The following is a 25,028-nucleotide window of genomic DNA, read 5'->3' on the forward strand; positions in this document are numbered from 1 at the left end:
TTTTTATTTGTAATCATATAAAAATAATAAAACCAAATAAAATATCTATAAATACTAGGAAAACATACAGAAAAATAAGTTAATTTTTCTCTTTAACTTCTATTTTATTCATGTTTGAATTGATATCAAATATCTCTGTTACAATGCATGTTTTGGGGCCTATTTATATATGAAATAAATCAAATTAAAGGAGATGTACTGTGTTCGTGGTAAGACATTATATTTAAAACTCAAAATACCCTCAAGATGATAGAAAATTTGATCCACAAATTGCCCACAAAAATGCAGACTGGGTCCTTGGTACTTGAACAAATTGCTTTAAAATGTCTGTCAGAGGTTGAAAGAGGTATTATCTCATCAGTATTCAACACCACTGCCATAGAATGGAAAGCAGCAGGGAACAAAGATGAGAAAATGTTCCCTGTGCTGCACTGTGTGAGGGATACCTATAATATGTGGCCCACAGATGTTTGATTCACTGTATCTGAGCTATGCAGAAAGTGTCTTTGTGGTATTGTGGCAAAAGGTTTTCTATTTGATCAAAAGCATAGCTATGTATCTTATCACCTGCCTTATTATGTGCCAGCTATTATGTTTTTGTAAATATTGGGTCAGACATCTTCAGAGGCTGGAAATGTGTGCTATTGGGGTGACCCTTCAAACTGCGAGGAAAGAGAGACCACTCTAGAGAATTCCAGGTTCATTATATACCAGGTGTCAGATTAGTAGCTTATCTACTATTCCCCAAATTTTCAATATTCCTTTCAACGGAGAAAGGGGCTATTTTAAGGAGCTCTAACTGTATCTTGGCCATGGCCAAGCAGTACTTTCTTAGTGTTCCCTCTCAGCAGTCTTAGAATATTAGAAAATGAGCCAAAGAGTTGCAGCTCCAGCTTCCATGAGGTAAGTAGTACTGTTACTGTGGAGATGAGGAGACCTTGGTTTTTGTTTCTTTGAAGGAAAGTTTTTAATCAAGATACAAAGTGTGGCAAAGTAAATAAGAATGTATTGGCTGTAGCAAAAATATACTGAGGAAGGGCATAGAAGCATCAGGAGAGCCTGGGCTGGGCTGCTTTGGCTTACTGAGAAGTCAGAGAAAAGGGGGCCTTGGAGACCGTTCAAGGGGTTTGCCCTGGATGACCTGCTGCTGCTCATTGCTCCCCTGGTTGCAAGTCTCATGGGGCCCCTTAGAGGGAAGAAGGGGAGAGGGAATGGCAAGGGTGTCTTCTCTTGGGGGAGAGCGTGCACTGGGTCCTTCATCCTGAGCTTAGTTATCTTTCTCTTGCAGGTGGAAATCTTAGGGGAGGGTCCAGGGGTGGTCTCAGTAGAATATTCATCAGCTTTACAGGTGTGCTCTTTGAGGGTCCCTGTCTCCTCTGATTGGTCAGTGCCAGGGCAGGGGTTCATTAGTCAGTGTAGCTGGTCTTAAGACAGCCATGAAGTCCCTTGTCTGGTTTTGTTGCTTTTCTGGGCCTGGAGCTGAAATGCACCTGAGGCTTAGATGCTATCTTAAGGAAGGAAAAGGCACGGGGGTCTAAACTGCATGACTAGTGATATGCTTGGGGAGGATAGGTTAGTCTGAGGTGAGGTTTTTGTTTTCCCAGTTTTGCCCCTTGTTGGGCATTCTGGGCTTTCTGCCCTGGTGAGTTTCTATACCTGGCCCATTATCCTTGCTCTGTTTATGTCTGTCTAACTGCCTATAACAATACTGATCAAGAGTCTTTAGAGAAATTAGAAATAGGACATGAACATATTAAGTTAGGTCACTGAGGACATGGACAGTAGAGAATCATTAGTTGGGGCCATCATTTAGGTCTGGCAACAGTTCAGTTTTCTTAGTAGCCTCTTATTTCTCTTATATCAGTGTCCATTCATGATCCAATCATTTCTTTCCCATCACTGTTCCAGACTGTATGTCTAGGGGAGTGAAAGAAGGAGGAGCATAAAATAGATGCAGAAAATTCCTTTATAAAATATGGTAGATAAGTTTCAAATATATTTAATACACAATAGGATATTATATAAGCAAAAAGCAATCATGTACACATGTGCTTATTTCATGAAAAATGTTTATGATATGTTAAGAGGAGAAATATGAATTCCTAAAAATATGAATAATATCCTATATTTTGGCAAAATATATCTTTAGATAGAGACTAGAAGAAAAAAAATGAATCTTTAATAGTCTATATCTGGAAATTTTGGATTCAATTTTTCTTTATTTTTAGGTGAGATTTTTTGCATATATTTTGATATTTCAATAAGCATATTATAATAATCAGAGCCAACTCTAAAGCAATTTCCATTTGGGATGACAGTGGAGAGTAAAGGAAGTTTGAGTAAGGAATGAGGGATTACAGTACAATTAAAAAGAATGAGTTTTAATGTGTAGACTTAATGTATTTATTTGCTGTTGTTTTATTTACTTTTAAATAAATTTGGTCTTAGTTCCATTTTGATAAGTGATATTACTGGATTAATTTAATTTTGTATAGTTTAGGTAGAGAAAACATTAGAAATATTGTATGTAAACCCTTAGCTTATTAGCTATATTTATTTTACTTTTTTTCTATTTTAAATAACTCTCATGTTTCATGTTACTCAATAGGCCTCTTGTTTGCATCCCTATACCAAGCTAGAAACTCTCTAGCTTTATTCTGATTTTAGTTATTAAACGTATAATTTGAGGCCATTTTCAGCAGATCGAAATGGGTTGATTCACATTGAATCAGAATAGAAGAGACCTTGAAAGCTCTTCTATTCCATCAATCTGCCTTCAAGCTTGGATCACATTATATCAAGATGAGTTCAATCTGATTTTTAAAGACCTCAAGAGATAGCTTCAACTCCCCTTGGTAGCCCATTACAGTGTTGGAAGAACAGTCACAGTCAGAAAATTCCTCTTTCCATCTATTGCTAATCTAAGTCCTGCATGGTGTAGTTGAAGGCCATTTCCTCTTGTTCTGTCCTCGGAAAGGATGAGGAACAGATGTTTATCATCTTCTGTTCTTAAGGCTTATTAAATCTCGTTACCACTGCTTTCTTTTCCAGCATTCTTTGTCCTCTGAATTTTATTTATATTTTCCTATGCTGTACAACCCTGACCTGGATATAAATTTTGCCAGAGCTGATTATAAATACAAGGATTACTGTACTGTTTCTAAGTACCACATGTTCGCATTTATGTATTTCGTTTTTTTTGGGTTTATTATTCAATTTGTTGGGTTTTTTGGATGTTATTTCTGTATGGAATTGCCTTATTTATGTTCATATTTTTGTTGTTTTTAAACTTCCTATTCTTAGATTCTTTGTTTTCCAATCAGAAATATTTTATTTTGGATATCCAGTATTTTTCATATTTAGTTTTTATTCTTTTCATTTTTTATATGCCTCAGTCCTAAGTTACTAATTAAACTTAATAATTGTTCTGTTGTCCTAGTCACCCTTGATAAGATGAAACATCATTTAGGCTTTTCCTGTTTGAAGTTATTTATGGTTTCATCAGGTTTGAGCTTTGCCTTGGACTAATTGTGGTCTAATCTAGTTGTACATGAGTTCTCCTTTAGTATCTCTAAACGTAGCAGTGAATCCCATGTCTCTCTTCTACGGAATGGTACCACTTACGAATAATACATGTTTAATTCTTGAGCTGGAGGGTTGGCATGAGACAAGGAAGGCATGGTAACTTAATGCCCTAAGGAGGATTGGCATAAAATATGGGGTATGGGAGGTGGTGATTGCCTTTTAGTACTGAATAGTGAATAAAAGGATAGCATTCTCTGAATTTGTTGATTAATTAAGAGTAAATTTATTTCCTGAAATTTTTCACAGTAACCCTCTGTTCCTGCTAAGCCCCACTTCCCAGCTTTATTTAGGAAATGTTACCCAGTTTGATGGTCAGAAATTTGGTTGCAACAAAATCCTAAGTTTTGCTAAAACCAAGCAAGTATATTTATTTTTTTGTCCTCACTTGAGAGAAGGGAGGGAAGAAGGTGGGGATGGAGGGAGAGGAAGAGAGAGAGAAAGAAAGATAGATATAAGAGAAAAACATTAATCACTGCTTCTAGTATGCACCCCAACTGGGATGGAACCCGCAACCTGTGCGTACCAGTATGCACTGACCTGAATCCATACCGCAACCTTTTGGTGCATGGGGCAAACTTCAACCAACTGAGAGCGAAAACCAAGCAAGTTTAACTCATAGGATACCACTCATTCTATTGAGTTTGCTCTCCTATTACTGCAATGTTTTTGCCTTTGACAATGTGGTCATGATACTAATTATTTAGATGAACAGCATTTTAGACAAATTATATGATATTTCATTTTTATATATTTTTTCACTTTTAATTCATGTTAAGTGCACATACTCTATCAATCAGGGATTATTGAAGTGTTTCATATGGAAATTAAATATGTATTTAAATCAGATAAATTATTAATTGGTTACCATTCCTAAAATTTTATATAATAAATTATACAAGATTTTTAGTGTATATTTTTATAATTAGTTTTTACTTTGTGTAGATTTAAAGTATTTCATTATTATATACTCAGGTATTTTAATAGTATGTATGTTCTATTTATCTTTTTAAAATTTGTATTATTGTGTTACATTATAAAATAGTACAAGAAAATGAGAAATACTGTTTACCTAATACTTTACACCTGAAATACAAATGCAGTGACATGTCCTGCTTAAAATAGGCCATCAATATTGGCAGCTCTTCAACTTTGCCCCTCCCAACCCCTCCCGCCACACACACTTTTTGCTTTACTTGTTTCTCAGACAGCTTTGCTTGATGAAAGGAGTACTGTGATATTAATATTTACCACAATTTTTTAGAAGCTGAAGAAAATGAAAAGTATTACTGCTACAATGATAAATAGCTGATAAAGGAGTGAAAGATATAAAATTCAGAATCACTGGTTCTCCATTTCCTTATAAGGGTCCATGTTAATGCACTGACTTTATTCATTTATCTCATAAATAACTACTCAGTATCTGTTGAATGCAGAACTCTGCTAGGTACTAAGGATAAAGCAGCCAATAAAACACACAGGCACTTTGCCTTTATGAGTTCCCAGCTCATGACTGTGCTGTAATTGTTCCCAGAAAATATATTGCCATATGTTTCTGTTCATAACATGAGAGGTCCTAATTCTTTGTATCTCTAGATAGATATGTTATTGAAAGCACACTGGCATATATATCAAAGGTATCAAATTTTTTGACAGTTTGGTTTCTAATCCTTTCAATGAAAAATATTTTGTATATTATAAATATATAAAAGATAGGATCCTATATAATAAAAGGCTAATATGCAAATTGACCAAACAGGGGAACAACTGGTCACTATGATGCACACTGACCACCAGGGGGCATATGCTCAACGCAGGGGGAGCGCAGCTCAGCCAGAAGCCCTGAGCCAGGCTCACAGCTGGTGAACAGAGCGGCGGTGGCGGGAGTCTCTCCTGCCTCCGCATCAGTCAGACATACCCCAAGGGCTCCTGGACTGTGAGAGGGTGCAGGCCAGGCTGAGGGACCCCCTCTGAGTGCACAAATTTTGTGCACTGGGCCTCTAGTAGATATATAAAAATACATATAGTGAAAATACTAGGATATTTGCATAGAACAACAGAAGCACAAATTAACAAAATGGTAGAAAACTAAGACAGAACTAGATTAAATTTAAAAGCATATTTTATATGAAATAATTTATATTTGACTCTTTACATAGATGTTTATTCATGGTGGTTTATATATGCATGTCAAGTACATGCAAACTCTGTTAGTTTGCTTTCTTTATATTATGTAGTGTATCTGGGATGTCAAAATTAGTACACTCTATTATTAGCTCATTTAATATTGTAAAAATAACCCTATCTAATAAAAGAGTAATATGCAAATTGACCGTCACTCCAACACACAAGATGGCTGCCCCATGTGGTCAAAGATGGCTGCCCCCCTGTGAATACAAGATGGCCTGCAGGGGAGGGCACTTGGGGGGGACCAGGCCAGCAGGGGGAGGGCAGTTGGAGGTGACCAGGCCAGCAGGGGAGGGCAGTTAGGTGTCGATCAGGCTGGCAGGGGAGTGGTTAGGGGGTGACCGGGCTGGCAAGCAGAAGTGGTTAGGGGCAGTCAGGCAGGCACGCAGGTGAGCGGTTGGGGGCCAGCAGTCCTGAATTGTGAGAGGGATGTCTGACTGCCCATTTAGGCCCGATCCCACACCGGGCAGTCCGACATCCCTTGAGGGGTCCCAGATTGGAGAGGGTGCAGGCTGGGCTGAGGGACATACCCTCCCCCCTCCCCCCGTGCATGAATTTTGTGTACTGGGCCTCTAGTTAGAAATAATAGAGAATTTTATGTTTTTTCTTACATATCTAAAATTGAAGATACATAGTGTTTCACATTTGCTGTTTCATTAATCACTGCTTGGAATTTTCAAGTTGTATACTTTCATTAATTTTGTGTGCATGTGCATGCATGTGTGTGTGTATGCCAGTGTGTGTGTTGCTGGGTTATAAGCTACACCTGGCCTAGAGCAGCTCATAATCTATTTAGGGGAAACTGAATAGGTAAATCACTTAATCACAAAACAAGATCACTATTGCTATTAGAGTAATATTAACAAAGTATAGGAAACATAGGCTTTAGTTTACTCTTGTTTGAAATTTCTCCCATAAAAATATTCATTTGGAAATAAACTGGAGATGTGACTGAATTATTACATTTAGGCATTTAGATATTTTAAAAGTTTTTTGGTATCAGTTTCTAGCTTAGATTCTTATCTCAGTACATAAATTATTAATAATAAACTATAAGTTCTGATTATTTAGCTATTTCTATAAAACTTTAAATTAAATCAATGGAAGCATATAAAAATAATTTTTAGTTGTGTTTTCCTTGGAAAGGTTTCTTGAAATAATCTTCACTATTACATTTTATAATATTAATGTTAAGAAAAACAACATGGTTTATTTATTTGTTTATATTTTAGGTTTGAAAAATGTGTGACTGCTAAGGAAAATTTGGAGACTGATCTTTATAAACGATTTATTCTGGTGCTGAATGAGAAGAAAGCAAAGATCAGAAACTTACATAAATTGTTAAGTGAAGTTCAAGAACTGGAAAAGAACATCGAACATGAAAGGTATTTGACTATTCTGGTTTGAGATGGCAGATGCATAAATTTAAGTGGAATTTCTTCCCAAACTCAATGAAAGTTAGATGCCTTCTTTTTAATAATATGAGATTATTTGATAGTCTGGGTGGGATTGGATGCTCTTGCTGTTAGATACAATGGGGTGGAGATCTCAACATGATCTCTCCGTGTCTGCCCAACTGTCACACTTACACTTAAATCATGAAACCGGCATGAAGTTTATCTAAATGTTATTTATTTAATTCTTGGACATCACTAAAAAATATATTAATTTAAAAATTTAATGTTTTGAACAACTACAGAGTGGTAACACATTTGTAATCTTGATGACTAAGTAATAGCTAATTTTAGAATCAAGTGGTTCTGAGACGGTATGTACTGGGTTTTTAAGGGAAAATTATAGGTGACTGATGGCTGGTATGGCTTGGATATTTATAATTATTTTAGGCATTTGCAGATATAGGATTGGGTCTATTGCCTGCATCTGAGAGAAAACAGGTTTACTAGTGGCATAATCCTATATAATAAAAGCCTAATATGCTAAGTGTCCGGTCGTCTGTTCAACCAATCATAGCGTAATATGCTAATGATACGCTAAGGCTGCTCAACCACTCGCTATGATGTGCCCTGACCACTAGGGGGTGGACACTCCGACCGGTAGGTTAACTTGCTTCTGGGGTCCAGCTGATCGGGACTGAGCGAGACAGGCCAGACATGCCCTGGAGCCCTCCTGCGGTCCCTCCCTGGCTGGCCAACCTCCCGCGTCCCTCCCCTGCCCCGATTGTGCACCAGTGGGGTCCCTTGGCCTGGCCTGCATTCTCTCGCAATCCGGGACCCCTCAGGGGATGTTGGAGAGCTGGTTTCAACCTGATCCCAAAGGCCAGGCCGAGGGATCCCACTGGTGCATGAATTCGTGCACTGGGCCTCTAGTATAAAGATATAACATTTGAAGTCAGATGGTCCTAGTTCAAGTGCTGGTCTGACCTTGGGCAAGTCCTTTAAACTCTCTATGCATTGCTTGAGTATCTATATAATATGAATAAAAGCACCTGACTCATAATTTTCAGGAGATCAAATGAAAGGAAGAACTGTTTTGAGATTAAAATACTGAACATTGTGACCCCAGAAGAATAGTATTTTGATAAGTGAATAATAAGTGATAAGAACCTGATTCAGCAATTAAGTATAATGAGCACTCAACCATATGTAGGTTAGCTAAGATAGTTAACATATAGTGATTTATATTAACACTAGTGGTCTGGTGCATGGATTCGTGCACATTGAAAGAAAATTAATTAGAAGAAATATTTTAATATCACTTTTTGCCTTTTCTCTATAACAGAAGTGTCAGAGATGAAAGAAAATTAGTAAAATGTATATAAAAATAATATATAAATTGATTAATAAATAAACAATACCAGCATGGTATAACAACAAAGACATGATATAAAAATAACAAAAACATGATATAAAAACAACATTGATAAAAAGTGACTGATAAATTGATTAAACTTATTCTAATATCACCCTGTATACCACATTAACAGTAAAAACACTTTCAGAGTGCTTGACTAATTTCCCTTGTGATGAAGTATTTACAACTTTAACTTTAATGTCAACAAAAACAACCAAATTCATGATCAACAATGACAGATCGAAACACACGTGTGTGCTTGGCGCCAGCGAGAGCTTTGTATTTATCATGCATGTGTGAGTCAATGTTTATTTTTAAATTGCCAGTGCGTCATATGTACCGGCCTGTCAGACGGACGGTCAGTTGGTCACTTAGCCTTTTATATATATAGATATAGTTAACATAAGTGATTTCATCTTAATTATATATGTTTCAATATGTTTGTTTAATTATAATGTTTTTCCAGGAATATTTTCTATAATTACTTTTTTTGTTTGTTTGTTTGTTTGTTTTTTTATTAAATCTTTATTGTTCAGATTACATTTGTTCCTCTTTTTTGTTCCTCCCATAACTCCCCTCCTCCCAGTTCCCACCCCACCCTCCGCCCTCACTCCCCACCCACTGTCCTCATCCATAGGTGCACGATTTTTGTCCAGTCTCTTCCCGCATCTCCCATTCCCCTTTCCCCCCCAAGAATAGTCAGTCCATTCCCTTTCTATGTCCCTGATTCATTATAATCACCAGTTCATTCTGTACATCAGATTATTTATTCACTTGATTCTTAGATTCACTTGTTGATAGATGCAATGTTTGTTGTTCACAATTTGTATCTTTACCTTTTTCTTCTTCCTCTTCTTAAAGGATACCTTTCAGCATTTCGTATAATACTGGTTTAGTGGTGATGAACTCCTTTAGCTTTTCCTTATCTGTGAAGCTCTTTATCTGACCTTCAATTCTGAATGATAGTTTTGCTGGATAAAGTAATCTTTAGGTTCTTGGTATTCATCACTTTGAATATTTCTTGCCATTCCCTTCTGGCCTGCAAAGTTTCTGATGAGAAATCAGCTGACAGTCGTATGGGTATTCCCTTGTAGGTAATTGAGTCTCTTTCTCTTGCTGCTTTTAAGATTCTCTCTTTGTCTTTTGCTCTTGGCATTTTAATGATGATGTGTCTTGGTGTGGTCCTCTTTGGATTCCTTTTGTTTGGGGTTCTCTTCGCTTCTTGGACCTGTAAGTCCATTTTTTTCACCAGGTGGGGGAAGTTTTCTGTCATTATTTCTTCAAATGGGTTTTCAATATCTTGCCCTCTCTCATCTTCTGGCACCCCTATAATTTTGATGTTTGTACGCTGGAAGCTGTCCCAGAGGCTCCTTACACTATCTTCGTATTTTTGGGTTCTTTTTTCATTTTGCTTTTCCGGTTGGGTATGTTTTGCTTCTTCACATTTCAAATCTTTGACTTGATTCTTGTGCTCCTCTGGTCTGCTATTGGGTGTCTGTATAATATTCTTTATTTCAGTCCGTGTATGCTTAATTTCTAGTTGGTTCTTTATCATAGCATCGAGGGTCTCATTAGTTTTCGTGAGGCTCTCATCAAGTTTATTGGCTGCTTCTAGCACATTATTGCAAGCCTTCAAAATTGCGTTTTTTAGCTCTATATCCTCCATTTCTGTCATGTTTTTTTGTCTCCGCATTTTTTATGCTTTCTTGGTGCACCCCCTTGTGGTCTTTGTGCGCAGTCTTGTTCTAGTTGAGCCTTGATTGTTGTAGTTAATACTAGAGGGATTTGACCACCAGGCCGACTGGCTGTGAGAATCAGCTGTGGGAAAACTTCTGTCCTCTGGAGAGGTGCTAATCTAGCCTTTGCCTGAGGCAATCCGACAAATGGCTCTGTGCAGGGCTTGGGCGGGGCGGGCTCAACAGGGTGGGCGGAGGGAGCAGTTATGGCTGCTCTCAGTCCCGTTCCCAGAGGCTCTGCTTCTCAGAACCCCAGCAACGGCTGGCTGCAAACCTCGGAGAGAAAGCTGCCCTCACGTTTCAACTGATGCCAGACAATCCCGCTTCTCCCGTTTGAGTCTGAGTCCCTAGAGACTCACCCAGATCTGGAGCTCAGAGTCTGAGACTCCCTCCTGATTGAAAACGACAACCGCGCCCTCAGCCACCAGCCTGCTTTGCGCGCGCACCTCGGTACCTTTATATTTTCCACACTGTGCCTCCTCTGAGCCTCGGTATGCTGTTCTCTTTCCTTCTAGTTGAAGAGTCTCTCCTCAGCCAGCTTTCCTGTGGTTCTGGGTGATGTCCGTTCCGTCTTTTAGTTGTATTTTTGAAGTGGTTGTTTGCGGCAGCAATCTCAGGTGTTTACCTATGCCGCCATCTTGGTCTCCTCCCCGGAATATTTTCTATAATTACTTACTAGTGAATTTGATATCTAGCCAGAGGTGAGCCAATAATATATAATTCTAACTTTTTATTTTCCTAGGGAAATTACAACATGTTCTGAAATGTCTGCTAACAGAGATACAAACTATGATGAAAGTACTGATGAGGAAGATAAAAACCTGCCTGATTCCTCAGTGTTAGCTCCAGGTAATATAAATACATTTATTTCCTCTTTTGAATATTTCACCTGGGCTCATCACTCTAATGATAATAATCCATAATGATAAATGCTATGAAAAAAAATTCTCTACAAAAAATTCTTTAGATTTTTTAGTCTAAAACCTTAAATACTAATGTTAACAATGAACATTTATTGTAAAATGCAGCAATTCATTAGCAACAACAAAACAAGCAATCATGAACACATACATACAAACCAAGGTATACTATTCTTGTTAAACAAGGATGCATAAGCAATAAGCAAAATATGACTTCATGTTAAATATCTCCAGCTCAAAGATGGCTGCCTTTAACGTTTGAGATAAAATCTAGCTAGAGCTACAGGTGGGATAAGGCAGCAGTGTGATAAATCTAGAATGCTTTAGATTACCCTGAGGTTGAGACCTTCTCTCACTATTCAGAAAAGGGATTGTAATGGGGTGACATGGGGTCGGTGAGAAGAGAAGGAGAAATGGCACTTTAAAAAAAATCTTATTATAAGTACATTTTTAAATTTTTTAATTAAATTTCATTGGGGTGACATTAGACAACATGAACATATAGGTTTCATGCGTGGATTACTAATTTACAAAATCTGTATATAGGACCATGTGCCAACCACCCAAAGTCAAATCTCCTGTCACCTCATATTAGGACCCCTTTCTCCCCTCACCCCCTTCCCTCTGGCAACCACGTACATACCTGAGCCTTTCTCAGTCCCTCAGGTCAAGCACCCAGCAAGCAGGGTTTTTAACTGATGAATTATTTTACTAGAATTTTACAGATTTTCTAAAAGCAGAAGCCCCTGAACTCATTTAATATTTACATGATTATGGCATAAGCCAGTATTTTCACAATTAATGTTGGATTCATTTATTTAGCAAATATATTTTTGAGTGTCTATTATGTACCAGAAACTTTTCTATACGGTAGGGAAGAAAATACAAAAATTTCTGCTTTTGTGGAGTTTAAATTCTAGCCAGACAATAACAAAATGAATACATTTAATATAAAATATGTTAAGTGCTAAAGAGAAAATTAAATCAGGATGAGGATTGTGATTTTGGCCAGGGCACAGAAAAGGCCTTGGCCATGATATCCAGGGCAGTCGCTAAAGGGCGCGGGTGGAATCAAGGGAGTTGATTTTTTTTTTCTTGGATGAGAGAAATAATATCATGTTTGCATACTGATGGGAGTAAATAAGGAAAGGTGGGGGGCGGGGGGGCGGATATCCAGGTAGTATACAGAGGTAAGGATTGTTGGAATACGTCTCAAAGTAGTTAAGAGAAGATGGGAGCAAATGGACAAGTGCAGGATTCATTTAGCTAGGAGCATGGGCATAATGACAGAGAAGAAGGTAGAATAAATGGACAAAGACACAGGAACATATCTAATTGCAGTCATGGAAACTTACTGGTGTTGATTAAATTAGCTGATTGATTAATCTGATTCTAAGTAGATTTGAATTGTATCACACAATCTTGCTTTTGTACATCAGAGTTAAATTTCCATTTGGAGGCTATGCATGTTTTACGTTAGTGACCAATTTAAAATGAAATCATTCTTTAGTAATAAAAGGTAATCAAAAGCTCACAGAGAAAATCTGTACTCTTTCCAATTCAAACATTCACAGTTTTTAAAAAATAGAATGTCTTTTGATTTTGTTCCTTATTCAGAGAATCTCACCAACCTTTAAAATAAATGACAACTATTGTGGAAGAGAAAATATATGGTTAAATTTGGGTATATGAGAATGGGTGCTTTATGTGTTCAGTCTCTTTTAAGCAAATCTTTTTAAGTTACAATTGTACTACTTTAAATTTGGCAAAATTTCTCTTCAAAAATGTTTAGTTCATTTCTTATTTTTTAATTTACATGGCATATTTTCTTTAACTCAAATCGAGTTCACTATATATTTGATGTATAGGTCTCTCATTCTAATTTTTTTGTATTTAATTGTTTTTGAAAGTTTTTTATGTCAAGAATTAAGAGCATTTTAATAGAAGCTTTAACTATTCTTTTCCTTCTGCTTCAGGAATAAATGTCCAGGAAACTAAAGTTTGCTAAAAAAAAATTGAACCTCAGTTCTAAAATGCTTGATACTGAATTAAGAACTCAATTCCACAGATCTGAGGAAAAACACTATGTGTGCTAAACAGCAAAGTGAGCCTCCTTATAATTTGTACAGAGACAAAGTATATTCTTACACCACATGATTGTTTTTTAATGACAGCTTTATCTTTTGGTATCTTAACTTATATAATAAAAGGCTATTATGCAAATCGATCGAATGGTAGAACGACCAGTCCCTATGATGTGCACTGACCACCAGGGGGCAGACACTCAGTGCAGGAGCTGCCCCCTGGTGGTCAGTGAGCTCCCACAGGGGGAGTGCCACTCAGCCAGAAGCTGGGCTCACGGCTGACAGACAGTGGTTGTGGTGGAAGGGTGCAGGCCGGGCTGAAGGACCCCCACCAGTGCACAAATGTCATGCACCAGGCCTCTAGTTTTACATATTATTATATTGTGCTTTGGGCAGAGCTATAGCAAATCCTTTTCCCATCTTGATGATATAATACTTATTCTTAGAATACCAGTAAACATGCAAATTTATTTTAGATATTGCAGGTACATGTGTGCTTTTCCTACAATAAAAACAAGAGGAAAGGAACTTGATGGGATTTAATACAACATATTTACACTATCTTTCAGAAAGCCATTTCTTTATATTGTTAAATGTGTAACTAGGTAATTTTTATAATGCATTTTCATCATTAATAATTAAAATCACCAAACTTTTTCATTAGTTGTTCACATTCTTACCCTATTATTTTTGACAAAAAGAGGTTTTCAGTGAGACCAAGATCATTCAGTGATTCCACAGTATTCATTCAAGAAAATAATCTGTTTATTTTTATGCCTGTATCCAGTAGTAGGGTAGGGATATTTTAATTTTTATGAATAAGCAATCTGTTTTATTACTTTATCTCTATAGTTTAAATTGTTTTCCTGTCATTAGGATTATTGAGGAAATAGCTAATTATATGTAGTTCAGTCTAATAATCTACATCAGGCTCATATGAACCACACCGTATAGTATGAAAAACCTTTATTCATTAACAGTTTATTGACTAAACGATCTCTGAAGTATTCTGAAATCTAAACATCACAGTCTGCACCACCCCACAACTACATTTTGTATTTCTCTGTAGCAAGATTTACTTTCTCTGTCTCAACTTCCAGAATTTTTAGATAAGTACAATGGTATTACAAACTTTATCTCTTTAGCTGTGACCTCATGCTAAGGCCCTAGGGATCACATTCCCCGCCCCCCCACCCCACCCCCGGTTAAGATTGTGATAGAGAAGGCCTTACTGGGATTTCTATTTATAGCTCAACCCCTCCATTACATATGAAGATGGGTCACTTTTACTCCCCATCTAGTTGGTATTAACTCCTGTTGCTTTTAAGATTTCCTAGTTAATCTGGGTTCCTCCTGCCTCCAAAGTTTTTTTTATTTTTTGTGGGTTGTTATTTTTGTGTGAGTATGTGTGTGTGTTTATTTAATGGAAACCTGTTAGGTTATTATAGATATTATGAAACAACCTTCACTGTAAGAAACCTTCTGTTTCTTTGGATAAAATCAAAGTAACACCTGATGTCCATGGTTGTGGAGAAGCTACAAGTTGAATTAGGTCCCTTGAGTATATAAACCTCAACAAAATATATAGAGATATAAACATAACTAATATAGCAGCTAAGTGCCAGACTACCGGTATTTCATTTAAGTTGCCTGTTATTTGCCCAATAATATCTGATAGAACCAAAAAAAATAATTTATGGTTATGCATTTTTAAATATTTTTCAGAATCATTTGTATTCTAATAACAGTAGAATTATATGTAAATACAGTTTTGGAATGCATATGAATATTCTAAGAATTCTAGCCATTTTTAGAAAACATTTTAGTTGTAATATAATTCAAAATGCATGTGAATATTTAGTGGAAAAATTGGGTTTATTGAATAGAAATGGAATCTTATGAAGCATTTTGAAGATTTACTGGACTCCTAATTAGCCATCATAAGAGGAATTATTATTTTAAAATTTTTAAATAATATTTTTTGAATTGTAATTATTTCTATTAGTAAAAATTGGCAGTATTTCTTATAAGTAGAGACCAATGAAATCAGCCTTCCTAAAAATACAATTAAGAAAAATATTTATTCTAGAATTTTTTACCCTTCTGAGCTTCATATGAAAGGTGCACAACCACTAAAAACAAAATACCACTTTTCTGCATAATTATTAGTTCGAGATTTAGCACATTAGTTTAATTAGTCCTGCTACTTAACCAACAGAAAGGCCTCTGTATAATTGCTATCAGTAATTTAGGCTTCTGCTTACTTGGTGGGCTTCCTGAAAGGAAGTGTGATTATAGAATAGCCTTTTTGAAAATAAATGAATGGCTATGTCACACAGTTGATGAATGCTGATATAGTAGCTTTTAAAAATAGAGCAGAATCCAAAATTTCTAAGTATCAAAGAGCTTGTTGCTTTGAACAGTGAATGTCTCTCTCACAGAGGGGATAACAACATGTACTGCCAAAGAGATTACTCAGAAGTTCAGCTTTACAATCACAGATTCTGCCCTTGATCTTATCCAGCTTATCATAGACACGTTCATTTGTAAATTCTGAATAAAAAGCTTGATTTAATAAAACCTACTATAAAACAAAAAAAGCAATTTGAGTGCATTTCCTAGCAATTGTGGGCTTTTACACATTAGTAGTAGTATTGCTGAGGAATGACATTTTAAACTTGAGAAATCTAGAGCTCCTATAGTTCTAGATCTTCTATGTAGTTCCAAGTTCATTATTTTTCAGATGAAGGAATAGAGGTGGCCAGAAATGTTAAGTGGGTTACTGTTGGTCACTCAAGAGAAAAGAATGAGAAAGTATTTGCCTCTGTAACAATAAATTAATCACATTTCACATCTCTTTTGAGTTACTGTAAAAACCCTTGGAGATTTCATAACACTGAGTAAATTACCATGGATGCAATCAAATAATGAGAACACTTTTTCTCCCAAAGAGAAGAGAGGTCTTATCCTATATAATAAAACCCTAATATGCAAATTGACCAAACGGTGGAATGACCGGTTGCTATGACACGCACTGACCACCAGGGGGCAGCCGCTTGACGCAGGAGCTACCCCCTGGTGGTTAGTGCACTCCCACAGGGGGAGCGCCACTCAGCCAGAAGCCGGGCTCACAACTGGTGAGCACAGTAGTGGTGGCGGGAGCCTCTCCCAGCTCTGCAGAAGGCAGACATCCCCCAAGGGGTCCCAGACTGCGAGAGGGCACAGGCTGGGCTGAGGGACTCTCCCCCCCAAGTGCACAAATGTCATGCATTGGGCCTCTAGTTTGTATATAAAGTCTCTAGAAAGATATTCAGCATCATCAGATTAAACAAATAGGTACCTTGGGGAGAAAATTCCAGAATGTACATATTTCTATTGAGGTCTTCCTTCTATATTTTTTCAAATTGAGATATAATTGACATGTAACATTGTGTAAGTTTAAGGTATACAAATGTGTTGAGAATAATGACAATAGAATTCCTTAGCAACTTGGAAGTTTATAATACAGTATTGTTGACTATAATCACTATACTGTGCATTAGTTTCCAGGATTTATTTATCTACTAGTTGCAAGTTTGTATGGTTAAACAACATTTCCTCAATTTCTCTCCTCTCCAGCATCGGTTAGTCAACATTCTACCGTCTGTTTTAACAAATTTGACTTTTTAAAATTCCATATATTAATGATAGCATACGATATTTGTCTTTCTTTGTCCGACTCTGTATATTAATTTTTTCAGATTTTGACTTAGTGTTATTTACCAGAGAACTCTCAAATATACCAATGGTTGTTAGCACATCTATGATAATTTCTCTATACCCCATTGCTAAAATATAACTGATAGAACCTCCTAAGCAATTATTTCTGCATCTTTATTTATTATTAGACAGACAAAAATAATCTATAATAAAAAAAGCTTAATATGCTAATTAGACCGGACAGCCAAACGACCTTCTGGATGTCATTCCAGAAGAAATGGCAGGGGGGCCGAGGCAGAGGTGGTTAGGGGCGATCAGGCAGGCAGGTGAGCAGTTAAGGGCTATCAGGCAGGCAGGCAGAGTGGGTAGGGGCGATCAGGCAGGCAGGCAAGTGGTTGGGGTGATCAGGCAGGCAGCAGAGCAGTTAGGGGCAATCAGGCTGGCAAGCAAGCGGTTAGGGGTGATCAGGCAGGCAGGCAAATGGTTAGGGGTGATCAGGTAGGCAGGCGAGTGCTTAGTAATCAGCAGCCCTGGATTGCGAGAGGGATGTTCAACAACCTGTTTAAACAGGCAGTTGGACATCTCCCGAGGGGTCCTGGATTGCAAGAGGATGCAGGCCGGGCTGAGGGACACCCCCGCCCCATGCAAAAATTTTGTGCACCGGGCCTCTAGTTCTATTAATGATGTTTGTCTCTGGCTATGGATGAATCAGGAGGTTGGCAAAACCTCTCCTCCAAAAAGAAACAAGATAAAAAAGAGAAACAAACATTTCAGTGTTCTAGAAATTGGCAAAAGGCAAATAACAATATGAAGTGTTTATGCTTGAAAAATTTCTGAAATTCAGGTAAAAAATGGGTCTGTGTAGTACTTGCCTAGGGCTGCCCCCATTGTTATCCCCCAGACCCCCATTCCCTCAGCTTGGTCTATATGGAAGTTTTATCAAGACCTGGGAGACCATGAAGACTGGCAACTGTTATGCTTGGACCAAAGAGAGCTCACTCATTTATCAGTGGAAGTGATACCTACATCTAGCAGTGTTACTGGTGGAAGTAATGATCTTGGATATAGTTGGTAAGTGGTTTGGACCAATAGATGTTCTAACTTGAGGTTAGCCTGCTATGTGGCTACATTTGTACCATGTTGCTTCAAGCATCTATGACTAGGATTTTACAGATATGATGACTTGACATAAATAGTCATCTATATGCTGTTTCAATGGGTAATACATATATAAGAAAAATTATGTTGTCACATATTTAACTTAAACAAATTTTTTCTTTTGTGCATAATTTGTCAGAGTCTTTACTATGCTATTGTGCATAGTGATGAAGGGTGTAATGTACTGTGAAACATTTCTCAAGATTATATGGCCTTAGGAACGTTTTCATGGATGTTATTATTTCATGCAACCCCTGTGAGAAATCTTGTTTTCGATTATTTCAACTTGTATATAAATGAGGTGAAAAAGGGGGAAGTGTTTAAAAAAGGAAATATTTTCCCAGTACAGTCTCTGTATGTCCCTGTTTTAGGAGAAGATTCACTAAATAGGAAGAGGATATAATCAAGGATATATTCTCAAAGTATAGCATGAAACCATGAAAATAAAGTTAAATTTCAAAGCTAGAGTGACTTGCAGGAATTCTGGGAATAGTTTAAAATGATATTTTTACCATTGTTGTGGTCAGAGGACTGGTCTGAGAATGGACTTAGGACAAATGTTTGTTGATATAATTAAAAGTGATAGTTGAAAGAAACACTACACAAATGCTGCTTAATTTGGCCTATCTCAAAGTGAGTTCTTAACTTCTGGTTCATGAAGCATGTTCAATGAGGGTATCATAGAGCCCTTCAGAATAATGCATGCATGTATTAGTTTGCTAAGACTTCTATAACAAAGAACCACAAACTTGGCTTAAACACAGAAATATATTGTCTCGTGAGCTAGAAGTCTGAACTCAGGGTGTCATCAAGATTGATTCCTTCTGAGGGCCATGAAGGAAGGATCTATTCCAGGCCTCTCTCCTAGGCTTATCACTGGACATCTTATCGGTGTCCAGATTTCCTCTTTTTATAAGGAGTAGGGCCCACATAAATGACCTCGTTATTTGATTACCTCTGTAAATACTCTGTCTCCAAACAAGGTCACATTCTGAGGTACTGGTGATTAGGACTCCAAAATACATTTTGGGGGAATACAATTTATCCCATAACAGTGGAAATGTACATTTTCAAAAGAGACCATGTTCTAAAAAAATATTCAAAGCCATTGATCTTGGAGAATAGTGTTGAACCCAAAAAGATAGAATAACACTTGTTAAAAGAAAATGGAAACTTACAATAAATGACAAGATGAGAAGAGAAAATAGTGTTCAAACAGAAGCTGAGTCACCTCTGTCAGTACATTGGACTGGAGGTTTGTCTAGAACTGTATTGTTCAGTAAGGTAGCCACTAGCTATATGAGGCTATTGAACAATGGAAATGTGGCTAGTATAAATTGAAATGTTCTGTGATTATAAACAACACATTGGATTTCAAAAATTTAGTGTAAAAAAGAATGTTATATATCTAATACATTTCTATATTAATTATACATTGAAATAATATTTGTATATATTTAGTAAATATATTACTAATGTTAACTTCATTATTATTGTAGTTTTGAAATACCTTTCAAAAAAAGCTGTTTATTCACAGCTTTACCTTTACCTTGTTCTTTATTCCTTTTTGCATTATGTGTAGTCATTGGAGGTTATTTTCCTTTATCCTAGAGAACTTTCTTTAATATACCTCTTAGTGCACAGTTAGCTTTCAATAAATTCTCTTGGTTTTGTGAAAGCTTGCAGTTTTGAAAGGAATTTTGCTGGTTTATAAGTTAACAGTTGTTCTTTCAGCACTTTGAAGATGTTACTCCATTGTCTTCTGGTTTTTTCTTTTTGTTCCTATTAAGGAATTATCTCTTAGTCATAATGATGCGCCTATGAAATTAATGTCTATTTATTCTTGCTAATTTTATACTATCACTTTGGTGTTTAGCAGCTTTTGTCTGATGTATCAAAATGTGTGTGTGTGTGTGTGTTTCCTGCTTGGGATTTATAGAGCTTTCTGAATTGGTGGCTTGAAATCTTTAGTCAGTTTTAGAAAATTATTGGCCAGTAGTTTTTCAAATATTGATTCTATCCTGTTCTTTCTCTTCTCCCTTTCTGGGAATTCAATTAAACTAATATTAGACTTTTCCAAATGTTAGAGTTTTCACTATGTTCCATACATTCCTTATGGTCTTTTCCATAATTTCAATTTTTTTTAGCTTTGTGTGCTCCGGCTGGTATTTTTTCAACTGATCCACTTTGTTTATTGAAATTACCAATCTGTTGGTTTGGTCCTTTCTCATTTTCCTTGTATATGATGAGTCAATTAGGCATGCATATTAATCTACTTTGAAGGTATGTTTCCCTTGGTGGTTGGCTGCTTGAAGGTGGTGGTCTCTTATAGCACCTGATTTATTCAGTGTCTTGCAAATCAAAGGAATGCAATAATTAAAATAATTAATTAGTGAATTTGACTTATGTGTATGCTTCATATTGATTTACTGATGGCAGATGTATGTACGGTATTTTGAAAGTGTTTTTACCCCATTCATGACACATTTCAAATATAAAAGTGCCCAAAGTAGTATTAAAGCAGATGTAGTAACTGAATTTAATCACTCCAAAGGGTGATTAAAATCAACAGAAACAACTCCAGAATTTAAATAATATCGTTTATTCTTTCCATGTATTTTGATATGATACATCACTGCTCATCATTGAGATGGGTGTTATGGCCTTACAAGGGAACTGAGAATAGTGGAACAGTATGAATGGGAACTTTTTAAGAACTTATTCTGTGAGCTGGACTTGAGATATGAGGCTTTGACATATAACATGATACTCTCAGGCATTATGATGGCAAACACTGTGATGACGGTAAGATGCATTAACTGAGATTATACACGTCCAGCCTGAACTCTTTCTTCAGTACAATACTTAGGTGACAAAAAGATTTTTAAAACTGTTTGGACCAGTAGAGGTGACAGTGTTGATGGCAAATCAGGAATGATCTATTGGTAACTCAAAAGACGAGTGATAGGTTTGGAAGAAGATGCTGGATGCACTGCTTTTAATATATTTCCAATAGTTTTTATTTGGAAAAATTATTGTTAAAATTAAATACCAATAGGAAGATAAATTGGGCTAGAGAAGTATCTTCTAAGAAATTATGTTTATTCCATTAAAACTGTATTCCAGGAGACAAATGTTAAAATATTCCCGAGTTTTATTAATAAATAAGTTTGCAAAACACTGTGTGAATAAAAATTAAACATTTTCTTTACTTCTAAATTGTTCAGTCTTTAATATGGCAATTAGTATGCATTTTTTATCTTATTAAATAATGACTACAGCATGCACCATTTTCCACAGTTCAACATTTGCATTATTAGAAAGTTAATTTATTTCCAACAGAATGTGAGATTATTGAAAATTAAATAAAGTGTATAACAATATTTGATATACTTTTTAATTTGCCATTCTATACTCAAATTAATTTTGTCAATATAAAATTCAGTCTGTAATAAACAATGTTTACTAAAATAGAACTTCCTTACATTTCTCTGTGCATTTATCATTTCCTTATTCACTTTTATTGGTTATTATGTTTCATAGAGATATTTATAGCATACTTGATTTGGAAGTATAAAATTATGAAGTTGGGTAAGAAAGATTACATTTTAAAATAAAAATTTTAATAATGTCAATTTTTAGAGATTTAAAAAATATTGAATAGATTTAGTTTACCTGACAAAACTCAGACCACTTTATTTTAAAAAAAATATTTTTATTAAATTTTAGAGAGAAAGGGAGAGGGATAAAGAGATAGAAACATCAATGGGAGAAACATTGATCAGCTGCCTCCTGCATGCCCCCTACTGGACATCAAGCCTGCAACCCAGGCATATGCCCTGATGGAGAATCAACCAGTGACCTCTTGGTTCCTGGGTTGATGCTCAACCACTGAGCCACACCAGATGGGCCAGGACACTTTCTTTAGTAAACAACACAAACTTCACAGGCTATTTAATGTGATTTTTCTCTTTAGAAATTCTGAAGGTTTCTTTTCATGATTTTTCAACTGCAGATCAAGCCTGCATAGGAGCTCTTTCTCTGCTATAGTCTCTTAACAGCTTCCAAAGTCAAATACTAGGTATTAAAACTTGATGTAATTTCCATTACAAAGGGGGACAGAAACAATGAATCATTTCTTTTAAAAATGTAATTGCTTTATAAATGACAACCTTTTTTAAAATACTTTATTTTAAACCCAAAGCTAAACAAAACAAACAAAAAATAGCATCTAATAGTTATATGGAGAACCTCTCATAGACATGCTGTCAGTTAGAAAGTCTGTTTTCAATGCCAAGTGCTTACAGCTCATGTCACAAAGGGTGTGATTGACAGGTCAGAATACCATTGGCATTCTCATTGTAACTCAAAATAAGAAGCCTGTTGCTTTAGAAACATAAAACAAAGATGCCATCATTTTATTAGCATCTTTCTATTTCTTGACTTCATGTTTAGTTAGGAAGAAAATTTTTTTAAAATGTAAATACTTTAAGAACTAATCTATGTTTTCACATAGAAGGATAATTTGACATTTCTTGAATCACCATCTCATGTAATTCTGAAGAGGAAAATTTACCTTCTTATAAGAATTCCTTTATGCTTAGAATTGCTTTTGTATTATATATGCTTGTTTAAATATCACATTGAATTGTAACAACCCACATGTTTTAGATGCTCCCACATTCTAATGCTGCTTTCTTATTAGTAGGTCGGCATCATAAAAATAAAATAGTGTTTGTGAGAGGCATAGCCTATTTTAATGGAAAAGATTTATATTGTGAGCTGAGAGCTCATGTCTGATCTTCCCTTAATTATTGTGGATCAGGATACCCTTCCTGAACCTCTACAACAAGCAGGGATTCTGAAGCCGTATAGTAACAATATATATGAAAGTATTTGCACTCTGTAGAGCACATGGACTAGTATTTTTCTAATCAATGTTATTCTTTTAAGAAGGAGTTTATAGATTCCAAATAAATTTGTAGATACCATTCTTTGTTTTCCATACTCTTTGTTCTCTATTCTAAAAGGAAATTGAGTTGATTTCGTGTTATTTTTGCATCACCTAGCACAGTGCCTTGCACACAGTACACAGTAGGATTTTTAACACTTGTTCATTAAGTGGTGAATGAATTCTTCACAGTATAATTAAATATATTTAGATGAACTCAATAAATGCAGTTTAATTGGATTATTTTAAATTCATTTTCCTGCCATGTTGTTTAAATACCATTAGTAAAATGTGGACAAATTTGGACTTTCATTGTTATTATCTGGCATAAAATCAGGACTGACTCAGTGTTTATTTTAGCATCATAATATTGTTAAACAAAGCCCTGCAGTTATGACTTTTATTTGGCTCAATTTCCTACCTATTTCAGAAGGATAAATTATGGTTTATACTAGTTGTTTTTCTCTAAGCTTCATAACACTTATTTAAACTTTGTGTTACATCCAAATTAGCCTAAAAGACTCCATTCATTCTCTGTTCTTTGGCTGGCGTGCCACTTACTTACAGATTCATTGACTATGATTGATTATAAACTGCCTGTGAGACCCACTTACACGGATTCGTCATTTGTTAAAGTTTAAATGAGTCACAATTCCCTCTGCTATTGGACTTTACAACGTGCAATAAGGTGTTTTTAATGACTTTCTTTGCAAAATATACTCCTTTCATCTGCAGGTCAGCCCAGTTTAAATCTCTGTTTTGTTGGACACTACCCCAAAATAAAACTTTTATTCCTCATTATTCTTTTTGTTCCATGAAACCATATTCTAAAATATTTTAAAAGCCAGAGTGCAAACTAATTATGCCGCCATAAAATATTTTCACAAACATAAACAGTTACAATATTCTACATCAACCAATTCACCAAAATCACCTTTTACATTTAGTGCAGTTCTCATAAATTAGAAAATGCACAAAAAATGCTACTGATGTAGTTAGTTGTGTATTTGCCTGATTGTGAACCCCTATAGAAAAGGGATAAAACCACGGTTTATACTCTTGCATCCCAGAATCAGCACTTAATGGGTAGCCAACATTTTTTGGTTAGATTGAACTGTCTTAATACTTCTGTACAAGATCTATGAAAAACCTTATTAGGGAGTGCTCCACAGAAGTCTTTAGTAGAACTGTGGCCTAAAGTTAAAAACCAGGAGCAGAAGCTGAGCTGTCAGGTAATTCTCTGGGTGAAAGACCAGGCATTAGAGCATTAGGACTTTCATCTGAAATGACTTGTTCAGTTTGGAGTTAAGAATTGAATTTGTGGAGTTTTGTCCAAATCCATCTAGATAACCTCTTATCCCCCTTTCAAAACAATGTCTACAATAGGATGCCTAGGATTATTGTAATCAAGTCTTGTTCAATAGATAGAGGCAAAGAAGCATCGAACAGACTGTCAAACTACAGTGGGAAGGTAGGGGAGAGTTGCGGGGGTAAGAGAGCAACCCAAAGACTTGTATGCATGCATATAAGCACGATCAACAAAAGCAAGACACTGGGAGGGGGGGTGAGGAGGAGGGCAAGTGCCAGTGAGGTAGGGGAGGCCGGGGAGAGGTCAATGGGGGCGGGGGGGGTGGGGGGGAAGGAGACATATGTACTACTATTTGTAATACCTTAAACAATAAAATAAAATTTTTTTTAAAAAAGAACAAGGTGGTTGAATCTGCTAAGTTTCTGGTCAAGAAGGAAAGTAAACTAACATTGATTTTGTGCTGCTCTGTATGGGATGCTGGGCTAGGTGCTTTACATAATTTATTTAATCTTGACCACGATCAATGTCAGGCCTTATAGCTCTCAATTTCAGAGAGGTTAAGTAATTTGTCCAAGGTTATGCAATGAGTAA

General features: G+C 36.1%; 1 protein-coding gene across 4 annotated transcripts in view; it reads left to right on the plus strand.

Moving 5' to 3' along the window:
* Positions 1-25,028, plus strand: part of XRCC4 (X-ray repair cross complementing 4) — a 193,318-nt gene that overhangs the window by 79,044 nt on the left and 89,246 nt on the right. For all 4 annotated transcript variants that reach the window (XM_070412287.1, XM_070412288.1, XM_070412290.1 and 1 more), the window contains exons 5-6: positions 7,002-7,154; positions 11,059-11,165. In XM_070412287.1, the coding sequence (XP_070268388.1) occupies positions 7,002-7,154; positions 11,059-11,165 (260 nt within the window). The remainder of the gene's footprint in view (positions 1-7,001; positions 7,155-11,058; positions 11,166-25,028) is intronic.

Source organism: Myotis yumanensis, unplaced genomic scaffold, assembly GCF_028538775.1.
Source record: "Myotis yumanensis isolate MYYU_CA2020_CCGP unplaced genomic scaffold, mMyoYum1.0.hap1 SCAF_4, whole genome shotgun sequence".
In the NCBI taxonomy this organism is placed as follows: domain Eukaryota; kingdom Metazoa; phylum Chordata; class Mammalia; order Chiroptera; family Vespertilionidae; genus Myotis; species Myotis yumanensis.